The 14,349-nt window shown below is 61.3% G+C and overlaps 1 protein-coding gene across 1 annotated transcript; it reads left to right on the forward strand.

Moving 5' to 3' along the window:
- The first annotated feature begins 800 nt into the window (after positions 1-800).
- Positions 801-13,820, forward strand: DDR2 (discoidin domain receptor tyrosine kinase 2). Its single transcript, XM_063165327.1, has 17 exons — positions 801-1,044; positions 4,682-4,791; positions 6,528-6,630; positions 6,751-6,982; positions 7,066-7,213; positions 7,343-7,448; positions 7,812-7,995; positions 8,066-8,309; positions 8,427-8,489; positions 8,616-8,746; positions 9,235-9,445; positions 9,935-10,158; positions 10,262-10,398; positions 10,769-10,948; positions 11,072-11,300; positions 11,818-11,967; positions 12,394-13,820. Exons 1-17 carry the CDS (start codon positions 929-931, stop codon positions 12,529-12,531), a joined length of 2,706 nt encoding a protein of 901 aa, XP_063021397.1. The 5' UTR covers positions 801-928; the 3' UTR covers positions 12,532-13,820.
- The last annotated feature ends 529 nt before the right edge of the window (positions 13,821-14,349 follow it).

Below are 14,349 nucleotides of genomic sequence, written 5' to 3' on the forward strand. Positions count from 1 at the left end.
GCTCAGCTGGTGCTGCAGCCCCTCTCTGGTGGCAGGGACAAGGATCACTGCTGGGAGCAGTGCCTGGCTTCCCCTGCCTGTGATTCAGTTGGTTTGTCTGGAGGCTTCATGCTGCCAAAGAGGTTTAGGAGCAGGGCTACAGCCCTGGGGCTTTGGGGTGTCTAGTCGGACAGGAAAGCTTTTTTGGGAGTTGGTGGCCTGCTGCCAGGGGTGCTATTTCCTTCCCATAAAATAAAAAATAAAAGTCTAAACATTTTTTTTTAATGTTCTTTAATTGTGGTTTTTGATGCTGCACAAAAATTAATGTGAGCCCATTAGTATTAGTAACAGTATCATTATTTTCTCCCTGCCTCGTTGCGTAGCCGGTGGCCACCGTGCCAGGCTAGTGCCTGGAAATGATGTCAAGCCGCCGGCTCTGCGTGGAGCTGGGGGAGCTGGAGCCCCGAGCCCGTGCCCTGGGCCGGGCTGGTCCTTTGGCTGCTGTCCTGGCCACGTGTGCCCGTGCAGGAGTCCCAAACCATCCCCCCAGGGGCCCGGAGAGGGGTGGCCCAGCTCTGGGGTCTTGTGGAGTGTCCCCATCACGCACACTTTGGGGGTGTCCTCCCCAGCCCCACGGTGCAGCAGGAGGGTCCTGGACGCGTGTGCCATGCCACAGCCACGGCACGGGCACTGGAAAGTGAAACGTTGCCTATTGCTTTAAGTTCCCTAGCTGGCCATGGCCACTTTTTTATTTTTTTCTCTCGCGCTATGAATGGGTTTTGCTGTAAATTATAGCTCTGCGCACATTCCCTCGGGCCGAGGAAAATAACCTCTGCCGAAACGCCAGCCCGGATCGCTGACTGGCTCCCCTTCTCCGCTCCCTAATTGAAACCAAATGTGCGAGATGTAGGATTGTGGGATTTCTGGCCGGCTCCCAGGAATCCGCAGAATGCGAGCGAGCTCCCAGAGGCATCTTGCATCAGCCCGGGGAAGTTCGCTCCTCACCTGGCTCCCCCGGCCCGGGCGAGGGGCGCGGAGCCCGCCCGCCCTCCGGCGCTGCGGTGAGTCCCTCGGGGTCCCTCAGGGCTGTGTGGGGCTGTGGGACCCTCTCGGCCTGGCGCTGCGGCGGGACACGGCTCTGGCGGAGCCCCGGCACAGGGGCTGGGGTGTAGCTCTGCCCGGGAAGGGTCTGGGGCAGCAGCAGGGCACTGTCCTCACTCGGGGAGTGACAATTGGCCCCTTTTCGCCAGCTGACCCCACAGCGCCGGCGGTTCCCCCCGTGCCTCGTGCCAGGCCGGCGTTTCCTGGTGTCCCTCCTCAGCTCCCGCCTATGTGTCTGTTGGCAGGGCTGGCGGCAGCGCTGGTCAGCCAGGGAGGCCCTGCTGTCCCCAGGGTCCCCTAGCCAGGCGCCGGGTCACACTGGGAAGGGGAGCACAAGGCCACTGCCCTGGTGCTCGTGAGCATCGTGCCCCCGTGCTGGTGCTGGGAGCCCACTCGTGGCTGCCAGCCCTGGGTGGAGTTGGGGCGATGCTGTGGAGCCCTGCTGGCGGCGGGGCGAGGGCTGGGAGCCGGGCTGGGAGCGCCTGGCTGCCAGGGAGCACTCGCAGGATGCAGCACCCGCAGGACGGTGTCCCCAGGCACCCGGCCGTGCCCCTGGCAGCTCGGTGTCCCCAGCCGTGCCCCTGGCAGCTCAGTGTCCCCGGGCCGTGCCCCTGGCAGCTCGGTGTCCTCAGGTCCCCAGCGTGCTCCGGGCAGGTCGGTGTCCCCAGGCCGTGCCCCTGGCAGCTCGGTGTCCCCAGGCCGTGCCCCTGGCAGCTCGGTGTCCCCAGCCGTGCTCCGGGCAGGTCTCGCCGGGGCAGCTGGGGCCATGGGGATGTGCTGGCTGCTCCTCGCACCCCGGACAGCTGCGGTGCCCCGGGCTGAGCCAGCGAGCCCGTGGCTGGGGAGGCGCCTGCTGTTGCAGGAAATGGGGCTGCATCCAGCCCAGAAAAAGTCTAAAATGGCATTTTTGGAAGGAAGGAGGACTACGGGTCCCGGCATGCTGCACTGTGCTCCCGCCAAGGCTGCCGGCAGCACGGCATGCTGGGGGCTGTAGTGCCATCTGGGGCAGGCATCCTGAACCCCCTTATCCAAACATCCTTGGGCCGGGCTCACAGCGAGCCTGTCATCACTCAGGGACATTCCCTGAGTGGCCTTGACCTGTCTCACGCAGCACGAGGGCAGCCCCAGCGCCGTGTGAGGACTGGGGCTCTGCAGCAGGAGCCCTCGAAGTCCTGGCAGACTGGACACACCAGACTTGTGTCCAGGACCTGGTGTGCACAAGGGGTGCAGGCTGCTGCTGTCCAGCCCTCTCCCCATGCATGATGCATCCTCCTGATGAAGCAAAGGTGGCAGTGCCCACCTGGGAAGCAAGCTGGGGCCCTCGCCCAGATGGGGACCTCACTTGGAACAGCTGACAGCAAGAGGGACCATGGCTCTGGTGAGGGTACAAAAGCAAATTTAGTTTCTCCCCCAGTTATTACCCTTGGTTGTTTCAGTGGAATAAGGAAGCAGGGAAATAAGAAGGGAAAACAACAAACAAGCAGCAGCCAAGGGAAACTCAAAGCCCAGGCGATGCCAGGGAGGAGCTCCAAAAACTGTCTACACTAAAACTTTCCAGTGATTGAAAAATTTCAGCAAACATTTTCAGTCAAAACGTTGCAAAGCCATCCCTTTTGCAGGGCTGGTGGCACAAAACTGATTTCCAGCTGGGCTGCCAGTACTGCCCCTGTGCTTGACCGTGTGTCCCTTAGCCCTCAGCCTTGTGGCCTGAGTCACTGTCCCCTCACTGTCCCCCAGCCCCACACCCCTGAGGAGCGATGAGCACTTCCCAGTGGCTACGTGGGGATGATTTCCCTATACTAGGCTAAATGTAAATGCATTCCCTGCAGAACATTGCAGCATGTGGTATCCTGATGCTTTAAGAGTTTACTCAGCCTGAAAGAATAGTGGGAAAAATATCCCTGGATATTTTTTGGAATGCAGAAGGAAATTAAGATTTTAATGTTGGTGGGGAACTGGCCGTCATCAAACGCAAGAGCCTCTTGTGTGTGCCTCTGGGCAATGCAGCTGAAATTCCCGGTTGCAGCTGAGTTAGTTGCAACTAGCAACAGTTTCCCGGCTGGTAATAAATAGGGGGGAAAAAAAGCAACTACATAATGTGCTTAAAAAAAAATTACCATAAAAAAAAAAAAGGAAAGAAAGGAAAATTAGAAAAAAGGGGGGGAAACATCCCAAGTGGAGGTGTTTACTTGTGCCTCCTGCAGAGATTTGGTGCTTGGCAGAGTTCCCCAGGAATCCAGCAGGGCGCTGTGGGGTGCAGAGAGCTCCTTGCAGAGGGCAGGTGGCAGCTCCTGGGGTTTTGCTGTCCCCTTGGGTGCTGGTGTGGCCACAGCAAGCTCTGCTCTCGCTCCTGCCATGCCGATCCCCAGCTGTGGCAGCGCCCAGGGCCATGCCCAGCACCTCCCAGCTGGCTCTTGTGGGGTGTGGGCAGCTGCTTTGGGTGTGTTTGGCCTTTCTCTTGGTGGTGGGGACAAGGCCATGGGCTGATGCAGGGACACAACCAGGCAGTCACCTGCAGCATCAGTGGCGTTGGGCTGGTTCAAGGAGGTGCCAGCCAGGACAGACATCCCTGGTGCAGTGGGCTTGGCTGGGATTTACCCCAGCAGCCAGGCCCTGTTTGGCCAGGAGCTGTAGTCCTTTTAACCCCCCAGGTTAGAAGGTTGCACTCTCAAAGGTTAATGTGCATTTAAACTAGATTAAAACGGCCCTTTTAAATAGAAAGAGAACTGATTGCACCTGGTACTGGTGTGAAAGTGTCCTCTTGTCAGATAAGGGGGGCTCAGGGAGCCTGGGGCAGGGCTGGTGACGTTTGGGGGTGTCCCTGGTGCTTCCCCGGCATGGTGCCAGGCCCCATGGTGCTGGCCCAGAGGTGTGTGGGCACCGTGGGAGCTGTTGGGCCCTGGGGGCTCCTGGCAGCTGAGGGCCAGCCAGGGCCAAGGCCATGGCTGTGGTGACAGCCCTGGCACAAGGGCAGGCACGTCCTGGGGAGGTCCCTTTGTCCCCTCTGAGGAGAGGCCCGGCAGCACCAGTCCTTTTTCTCCCCAGGCCCCGTTCCCAGGACCCCCTCCAGCCCCATCCCATGCTCCCCTCGAGGCAGAGGGTGCAAGGTGGCTCCCACGCCCTCTGTCACACTTCTGTGTGTCACACAAGGCCCTGGCAGCACTGTGCCATGGGGAGCTATCCCAGTAAATACCCTGTAAATCTCGGCTGATTATCTGCTCTCTCTCAAAGCCAGCAGGCAGGAAACTGCTCTGGCACCCTGCTATTATTGTCTGATGTGATGGGCTTGTGCAACTTCTTCTTTCAAAGGCAGCCAAGGGCGGGCGGCCAGGCCAGAGCCTTGGTGCCCAGTGCTGGCCCCAGGGAGCTTCCCGCGGGTCCTGTGGCCATTCCATGTGGATGTGGCACACCATGGCTCCCAGGGGTGGGGCCTGCCATCCCTGTGACCACCATCACAGCTCCGAGCCTGGGGCTCTGTTCCTCCTCCGAGGCTGAGGTGGGGACAGGGGCTCTGGTGCAGAAGTGCTCCCACCCTCAGCTGGCTGCCCCAAGCAGGGCTGGCGTTTGCCCCAGGTGACGAGGCCTGGTTCTGTCTCCGCAGGACCGCCGACATGTCGGCCACCCCCAGACCGGCCCTGCTGCCACTGCTGCCGCTGCTGCCACTGCTGCTGCTGCACGTGCCACGTGCTGCCAGAGGCCAGGTCAACCCCGGTAAGTCAGACAGGGACCAGGTGGCTGGAGGTGCCAGAATTTCATTTCCCTGGTCTCTGCTCCTTCCAGATGGCCAGGTTTGGACTTGCAATGTCTCCGTCATCTCTGGGATTTTCTCATCTCTGGGAGCAGTCAGTGATGGCCCCTCAGCCTGCAGCTGCCTGGTCACTCTGCTGTCCTGCACCTCACTGGGGCACCTGCAGTGACCTTCAGAGCCCCGCAGCGTGCCACAGGCGCTGTGTGGCCCCTGGCAGGGTGCTGGACATGGCAAAGCACTTCAGCCCTGGGCTCTGAGGGGGCCCTTGCCCAGGGGGGCTCACTGAGGCTGGAGGCTGCCAGGTGCCAAGCTATTGTTTTCTCTGCTGGGCTGTGCCTTCTCTGGCGGTTTTGCAGCAAATCAAGGCTGGCTTCTGCTCAGAAACCACAACACTGCACCGGCCAGCAGCTCAAGTGTGTTTAGATGGCTGTTCCTGCAGGGCTCAGCCCCATCCTGTGCTGCAGGGATGGACAGAGCCCAGGTTTTCCCAGGGTTTCCCCAGGGAGTTCCTTTGACAAGTCCCTTCAAAGGCTTCTTCCATCTGTGGGAGGAGTTAGCTGGGTCTTCCCTGGAGGTTGCACTGTGCTTATTTAGGGAGGCAATCCTGTTTCTCCTGCAAACACCAATGGCTGGCAGGATTGGATTTGCCTGGCCAGGATTGTCATTACCAAGACAAAAACACAGGGCTGGCCCTGTGTTTGGCAAGAATTGAACGGGAATTCAGCGGGAGCTGTGCTCTGCAGAGCATCACAAGTGTGAGAGCAAGAGACAAGAAGAGATGCTCCCCCTGTGCCAAAGCTCACCATGAAGATGCACCCATCCTTGTGCCTGAGGCAGGATACGGTCCCTGTGTCTGGGGTCCCGGGCATGGTGACGCAATGGGACGTGGGTTCTTTGTGGGTGCACAGCCCCAGGGGCTGTGGGTAGGAGGCGGCCCAGGCGCCGTGTCCTGCCCGTCCTTGCCCCTCGGTGCGGGTGTTTGCTCGGGCTCGGGGCGGTGTGGCAGGGCCGAGGTGGGCTGGAGCCGGCAGCCAGACGGTAAACACGGCCAAACAAGCCGCCCTTTCAGCTGTGCTCTTGGCAGCCAGGCGTGAAAAAATAACTCCTGGGAAGCAGCGAGGATGCGGTGCTCAGGGAGTCAGCTGCCACTCGGGGGTGCAGCCCGCCCGCCACCCTGGGTACTTTTCCACTTGCAGCCCAGCCAGGAGGAGGGCTGGGGGTGGGAGCTGAGGGGTCATCAGGGAGGACGAGTGCCTGTCTTGGTCACTTGTTCCCTCAGGCGGGGACAGGGAGCAGCGGGCAGCGTGGCACAGTTGCTGCAGTGAGGTTTCTGGGCAAGTGGCCCCTCTGGAGCATGGGGACAGCAGTGCCAGCTCACAGGCTGTCCACCACAGCCAAGATCCTTGCCAGCAAGGCTGAGGAGATCCCTGGGGACAGGGCCCTGCATGCCCGTTAGGCCTCGGAGCCACCTCCCCTTCTTCCCACTTCACTGGGAGCTGGGCTGGCATCCGCTTCTGGCCAGAGGCTTCACTTTGCTTGAGGAGGTGCCTGCTTTGGCAGGACTGTCCCTGCCTTGCTTTGTCCTCTCTCTGTGAGCCAGAGGGATGGAGAGTGCTGCCCTGGGGCACAGTGGATGTGGCCCAGGCCATTTCCGTGGAGGGGTTCCCTCCTGCTCAGTGCCCTGCCGGTGTCATTGCAGCGGTGTGTCGGTACCCCTTGGGAATGTCAGGTGGGCACATCCCTGACGAGGACATCTCAGCCTCCAGCCACTGGTCTGACTCCACGGCCGCCAAGTACGGACGGTGAGTGTGGGCACCCTCCTGCAATAGCCACAGCAGGGTCTGGACTGGCATGGAGGGAGAAGGGGGACGTGGGGCTGGCCTCAGCCACCTGCAAACAGCTCCTCCACTCTGGGCTTGCAGGCTGGACTCGGAGGAGGGCGACGGAGCCTGGTGCCCCAAGACCCCAGTGGAGCCAAATGACCTGAAGGAGTTCCTGCAGATTGACCTGCAAGCCCTGCACTTCATCACACTGGTGGGCACCCAGGGGCGCCACGCCAAGGGCCACGGCAATGAGTTTGCCCCCATGTATAAAATCAACTACAGCCGGGATGGCACCCGCTGGATCTCTTGGAGGAACCGGCACGGGAAGCAGGTGAGGAGACGGGTGGGGGCTACATTGGGCGGTGGGTGAGGAGGGTCCTCCTGCCCATCCCCACCATGCTTCTCTCTCTCCAGGTGCTGGATGGAAACACCAACACCTACGACATCGTCCTCAAGGACCTGGAGCCGCCCCTGATCGCCCGCTTTGTCCGCTTCATCCCCGTCACCGACCACTCCATGAACGTCTGCCTGCGCGTGGAGCTGTACGGCTGCGCCTGGCTGGGTGCGTGCTGCGGTCCCCTGCCTGTCCCCGTGTCCCCACGCTGGGGTGCTGGCCATCCCAGCGGGGGCTGTCTGTCCTGCAGCACCGGGATTGCAGGGTGTCCATGCCCTCACCCTTCCCTCCCTGCAGATGGGCTGGTGTCCTACAACGCGCCGGTCGGGCAGCAGCTCATCCTTCCTGGGGGCACCATCATCTACCTGAATGACTCGGTGTACGACGGGGCCTTTGGGTACAGGTGAGGACTGGTGCCATGCTGGGCACCAGGTGAGGGGCATGTTCCTTCCCTGCATTTTCAGGCTGATCCTCAGCAGAGCAAATGCTTGCGGTGTCCTTGAGGTGAGGGACGTGGCCAGCCTGGGAAGGCTGCACATCATGAGGGGGTCAGTGTGATGAGGGAAGCAGCTCCAGCCCTTCCCTTGGATTTGCTCTAGCTGCACCACATGTTCAGCACCCCACAGCCTTTTCCAGAGAGAACATCTCCAACAAAATCCCCCCCTGAGTGTCCCAGGGCCTGTGAGGAGCTGCCAGGGGGTGCTGGGTGGTGCAGGTTGTGGGGCTGGCAAGAGTCACGCTCCTTCTGTCCCTTTGCACATGCCAGCATGACAGAGGGCCTGGGCCAGCTGACGGACGGGGTGTCGGGGCTGGACGACTTCACGCAGACCCACGAGTACCACGTCTGGCCAGGCTACGACTACGTGGGCTGGCGCAACGAGAGCACGGCAGGCGGCTACGTGGAGATCACCTTCGAGTTCGACCGCATCAGGAACTTCACCGCCATGAAGGTCCTCACCCCCCCCGCCCTGTCACCCTCCCCGTGCCCCTCGGTGGCCGTGCTGACAGGCTGCCCCACAGGTCCACTGCAACAACATGTTCGCCAAAGGTGTGAAGATCTTCAAAGAGGTGCAGTGCTACTTCCGCGCCGACGCCAGCGAGTGGGAGCCCAGCGCCGTGTCCTCGGTGCTGGTGCTGGATGACGTCAACCCCAGCGCCCGTTTCGTCACCGTGCCTCTGCTCCACCGCATGGCCAGCGCCATCAAGTGCCAGTACTACTTCGCCGACACCTGGATGATGTTCAGTGAGATCACCTTCCAGTCAGGTACTGGTTGCCACGAGCCTCATGGGGACCGGGCTCTCCTGGGTGGGAGGTTCGAGGAGGTGGCGGGGCTGTGGGCCATCCACACCCCCAGCGTGATGTTCTCTTCTCCCTGGCCAGATGCAGCCATGTACAACAACTCAGTGCCCCCCGCCGAGGCACCCGTGGTCCCCACCACTTACGGTAAGCATGGGAAGCAATGGCACCCTGTGCTGGGTGGGCCCTGTGCCCCATCCCACACAGGAGAGGGGCAGGGGGTCTCCCCATTCCCCACTGTGACCGGCCCTCTCTGTCCCCTTCTCCGGCTAGACCCCACACTCAAGGTAGACGACAGCAACACGCGCATCCTGATCGGGTGCCTGGTTGCCATCATCTTCATCCTGGTGGCCATCATTGTCATCATACTGTGGCGGCAGTTCTGGCAGAAGATGCTGGAGAAGGTGGGCAAGGGTGGTGTGGCTGGTGAGGTGCCTTGCGGTGGTGGGGTCATTCTGCGCAGGTTCTTCTGGGAGCTCAGCACGGAGAAAACAGACTCCATGCAAGGGCTGATGCTCCCTTCCCCTCCTCAGAAAGGCTTTTCACCCATCTCCAAAGGAAGGGGACTTAGCTGAGCAGGGTGGTGACTTTGGAACTTGCCTGTTTGTCCATCCCTCTGTCCTGAAGCTGATCTGGGGGACAGAAGCCTGGGTGTGGAGGGTTCTCACCACAGCCACCACCTAAACAAGGTCACTCACAGAACTGATGAAGCCAAACCCTTTTCCATAGGGGCAGACAAGAGAAGGGGGGAACATGAGGACAAACACAGGCAGGAGTGTCCCTGCAACCTAGGGACAAGGCACTAGAGAGGAGGTTTGGTCACATCCCTGGTACCATCCTGCCCATGCTGTGGGGAACCCCACCTCTCTCCTCCCTTGCCCCACTGTCACAGGCATCACGGAGGATGCTGGACGATGAAATGACCGTCAGCCTCTCCCTGCCCAGTGAATCCAGCATGTTCAACCACAACCGCTCCTCCTCCCCCAGCGAGCAGGAGTCCAGCTCCACCTATGACCGCATCTTCCCCCTGGGGCCCGACTACCAGGAGCCCTCCCGCCTGATCCGCAAGCTGCCCGAGTTCACCGCGGGGGAGGAGGATACAGGTGAGAGCCAGGACACCCTGCATGCTCACAGCCATCTCACAGGTGGCAGCCAGGACACCATTCACAGAGCCTGCTGCAGCCCCCTCTCTCCAGCCCCAGCTTTTGGCCGCTCTCCAAACATTTTGTCACAGGGGGAGAGGTCACACAAGTCCCCATGCGTCCCCCATGAAGGTCACACAAAGCTTGTGACTGAGAGCCATCGGTGACATCGACTGCCAGACTAAGGTGTATCCCACTGTCATCCTTGGGATGCTCTGGCACCTCTTCCTCAATGACGTGGAGGCCAGGCATGGATCTCTGCTCCCCTGGGGCTCAGGGCTTGGTCGGCGTTTGCCCTTGGTGGGGAAGGAGTGGAGCAGCCTGCGCTGCCTGCAGGAGGGCAGCCCTGGGGAGCTCTGGGGCAGAAGGGGCAGAGTGTGAGCAGCCCCAGGAGCAGAGGGTGCAGGGCAGGACACCCACGGCAGGGCTGGCCCCGCTGTGTCCCCCCAGGCTGCAGCAGCCCCACCAAGCCATCGCAGGCCAGCGTCCCCGAGGGCGTCCCGCACTACGCCGAGGCCGACATTGTGAACCTGCAGGGTGTGACGGGCGGCAACACCTACTCAGTGCCGGCCCTCACCATGGACCTGCTTGCTGGCAAGGATGTGGCCGTCGAGGAGTTCCCCAGGAAGCTGCTGACCTTCAAGGAGAAGCTGGGGGAAGGCCAGTTTGGGGAGGTGAGCGGGAACTGGGCCTGCTCCGAGCAGGACTCAGGCAAAGCTCTTCCCAGCTCGCAGGGGCTGTGGAAGGCTGCCAGTCAGCTGCCCCTTGCTCCCCCAGGTTCACCTCTGTGAAGTGGAGGGGATGGAGAAGTTCACAGGGAAGGACTTTGCCCTGGAAGGCCTGGATGGCAGCTCTGACCGCCCCATGCTGGTGGCTGTGAAGATGCTGCGGGCAGATGCCAACAAGAATGCCAGGTAGGGGCTGAGGGGGGCACACACCCCAGCACTGCCCGCGGGCAGAGCCTCACCAAGAGAGCTGGGATGCTTGGAAGGCATTCCGTGTCTCCATCAGCCGTATGCTCAGTGCAGCTGCAAGGACCACACACCTGAGCTCTCTGGGGATGCTGGGCTGTCACACGTCAGGATTCTTAGTCCTAACCAGCTCCCCAGTGCCTACCTACCTGCTGAGCCCACCCTGCAGCTCATCTTCTCTAGTCCCAGGGGAAGGGGCCCACAGGTCCTTGGGAGGCTTGGGTGGGCGGGTGGCACTCTTGGCCAGTCTGTGCTCACCTCTGTGGCCCTCTGGGTCTGTCTGTCCCACCTGTGTGGTTTCTGTTCCGGAAAGGAATGATTTTCTGAAGGAAATCAAGATCATGTCACGGCTGAAGGACCCCAACATCATCCGGCTGCTGGCGGTGTGCATCACAGATGACCCCCTGTGCATGATCACCGAGTACATGGAGAATGGGGACCTCAACCAGTTCCTGTCCCGCCAGCAGGCAGGCGGCCCTGCACCCACCGTCAGGTAGGGCTACCTGGGAGAGCAGGGGCAGGCAGTGCCGCTTGCTCCTGGGACACCCTGCCTGGAGCACCTTCTGGCTGTTGTCCTTCCTGCCTTGTGCTCATTCGTTCCGTGTGCCCCCGACAGTGACCTGCGCTTCATGGCCACCCAGATCGCCTCGGGCATGAGGTACCTCTCGTCCCTCAACTTCGTGCACCGGGACCTGGCCACGCGCAACTGCCTAGTGGGGAAGCACTACACCATCAAGATTGCCGACTTCGGGATGAGCAGGAACCTCTACAGTGGGGACTACTACCGCATCCAGGGCCGGGCGGTGCTCCCCATCCGCTGGATGTCCTGGGAGAGCATCCTGCTGGTACACGGGGCCGGGGCTCTTCTGACGGACAAACATAGCTCTGGGGATGCTCACTGCCCTGCTTCCTTGGGCTGGGGGGTGCAGGAGGGATGGCGAGGTCTCTGCTCACTGCAGCCCAGATTTGGGATGAAGCATGGGGACAGCGGGAGTGGTGGCAGCTTTTTGAGGCAGGCTGGGGGGGGGGACTATGGTGATTTTTGATGTGTCAGTGCAGAACATCCTTTAAACGGGATGCTTGGCATTTTATCCTGGCCATGGTCAGGCCTGGAAGAGGGAGCAGTGTTGGTCTTTACCTTTGCCAGGAGCTGGATCCTTGGCAAGTCCAGAGCAGTCACTGCCAGGCAGACCTGGAGCTCACCAGGCTCTGGCCTCAGGCAGAAAGCAGGTCTGTGGGGCCAAGCACCTCTCTGCGACCAGACCTGGATGTGAAGCATCCAGAATGAGGTTTTGATCCCCGAGCACCTGGAACTTCTGGGTAAAGCCCATGCCTGACCCTGACTCTGCTCCCTCTGGCCAGGGCAAGTTCACAACGGCCAGTGACGTGTGGGCGTTCGGAGTGACGCTGTGGGAGACCTTCACGCTGTGCCAGGAGCAGCCCTACTCCCACATGTCTGACGAGCAGGTCATCGAGAACACCGGCGAGTTCTTCCGCGACCAGGGCCGCCAGGTGGGGACGGGATGGACGGGACAAGAGGACCAGGGGTGCGCCTAGGACATCAGGGGCCTGGGGAGGGACTTTAAGGTGACCAGATAGGGAGCTTGGCTGTGAGGCAGCTATGGGACAGGAACTCCTCTGGGAAGGAGTCCTGGTGAAAGGCCCATGGTGGCAAACGCTGCACTTTACACAGCCCAAGGCACTGCTTGCTCACTGACCCCACTGCAGCTTTTAGGGTCTGGGGGACAGAGGCAGGTGTCCCCAGCTGCCTCACTGTGCCACTGGGTCATCTTGTCCCTGGGCACATGGCAGCACAGCCCCCACCTCGGGCCATGGAGAGATGGGGCACCCTGAGATACGTGGCTCTCCAGGAGCAGTTTGCACATTGGTTTCTGTGGCAGTAATTCTCTCTTTGCTTTTCTGCTATTTGTTTTGCAGACCTACCTTCCCCAGCCCATGCTATGCCCTGACTCAGTCTATAAGCTAATGCTCAGCTGCTGGAGACGGGACACTAAAGATCGTCCCTCCTTCCAGGACATCCATCGTCTTCTCCAGGACTCAGCCAGTGAGGAATGACCCTCGGCTCCCACCTGTCCTGGTCCCATCCTTCCCTGTGCCCAGAGGAGCCCCAGATGCAAACCGAAGCCACTTCACTCGGACTTAGCCATAAACCCGGAGCGGCTGCTCGTGTTCTCATTGTGCAGTGAGGCCTCACAGGAGGCCCCCAAGGACAGCAAAGCCCCACGGTGTGGGGCAGCTCACACCTCCCTCTTCCCCGCAGGCCTGAGCCCGGCAGCAGCTGGGGGAGGGTTATTTATTGGTGCAGCCTGTTCCTGGTGACAGGGACTGGGACAGAGCCGCTTCTCTTGCCCAGCTGAAGGGGACAAACTTCAGCTGGACTTGCTCCATGAGGAAGCTCAGCCCACACGCAGGGCAGGTGCCTGGGGAAGGGATGTGTGCAGGTGTGTGCCCACTGGAGCAGGGACAGACCAGCAGCCACCACCTGCTTCAGGAGGAGTTGGGAGCAGCCTCCGGCTGTGCAATCGCGGGGTGAAAACAAAGACTCCGCGGGCATTCGGGGCTTTGGACATGCCACATGGAGAGGCAGGAGGCGCCCTCCCTGCTGGCCAGCCCCAGCTGCACAGGGAGAGGACTGGGGGCGCTCCCGGCACCTCACCCAGCTGCTGGAGTGTGCAGCCAGGGAGAAGCAGGCATCCCACGCCGAGGGGATGTTCCCTCACTGACCACAGCCACTCCAGGGCAGCTCAACTGCCCACCAAACGCATTTTGGATGCCCCACAGGTGATGCATGGCAGCTGGCAGCAGGATGCTAGTACCTTTTAGTTCCATGGGGAAATCTCCAGGTCCTCCTCCCCCAGAGTTAACCCACATCTTCATCTGCCAGGAGAAGAATGTGTATAGCAGAGTTTCATTGGCAGCTGCCTGCTGCCCATGCCTGGGCATGGAGCAGGGCGCTCCAGCTCTTCCTGGCTCTCAGCCTGGGATCACAGTCCAGCTGAAGCCCCTGAGCTGGGCTCTGCCACCCTGAGCATCCCACAGCATTCTGGCCCCTGTCCGTGCTCCCAAAGCTGCCAGCATTCTGAGCAAACTGGGCAGGTGCCAAAGCCATGGGCTCTGGCAGGTGACCCACCAGGCCCCAAACTCGGACCCTCCTGTGGCTGGGCAGGAGGAACTGTGGACTTGGGGGGTCCATGGAGCCCCCCACACTCTTGTACGCGCTAGCTCAGCCCCAGCAGGCGCGTGTGGCACAGTTCCCGGTACCCTGTGGCTAAGGCATGTGTATATTCAGTAGATGCACCTATGTGTAGGGGCCAACCCGCTGAAGAGACACACTCGGTATGTGATCTGGCTGCATGGTTTCCTTGTGGCGCTTCTGCAGGCAGCTCAGCTCGCCTCCCCCGAGGGCACCCCGGGGCTGGGGAGCTCTGGAGCTGCACTGTGTGCCTGGGCTGTGGGGTGGAACACAGGTAACAGCCCGAGACTTGGAGCCAGGATGATGGAGGGAGCAGCTGGCTGAGCCACACTAGCTGTGTGTCCCAGCGGGTGGGAGGGAGGATGCTCTGAGGCTCAGCAGCCATGTGCAGCAGCAGGGCCGGGGCAGGCCCGTGTGCCTGGGCGAGGGGAGGGCAGGGATGGTGGCTGTGCCCCGCAGAGACTGGCAGGTCTCCCGCGTGCTCCTCCTGCCTGCGACACAGGATGGATGCCTCATCCCTGCTGAGCGTGTCGGGACGAGGACGGGCCTCGTTCGTGTCCTGGAACTGGTGTCCCTCTGCCTGTCCCCTGGATGGCCGCTCCGTGCTCAGGGTGCGTTGTGGCCCATCCCAGCCGTGCCTCAGCGGGCTGGGGCAGGTGGGGCACATCTGCAGCTCCCGG

Source organism: Melospiza melodia, chromosome 11, assembly GCF_035770615.1.
Source record: "Melospiza melodia melodia isolate bMelMel2 chromosome 11, bMelMel2.pri, whole genome shotgun sequence".
NCBI lineage: Eukaryota > Metazoa > Chordata > Aves > Passeriformes > Passerellidae > Melospiza > Melospiza melodia.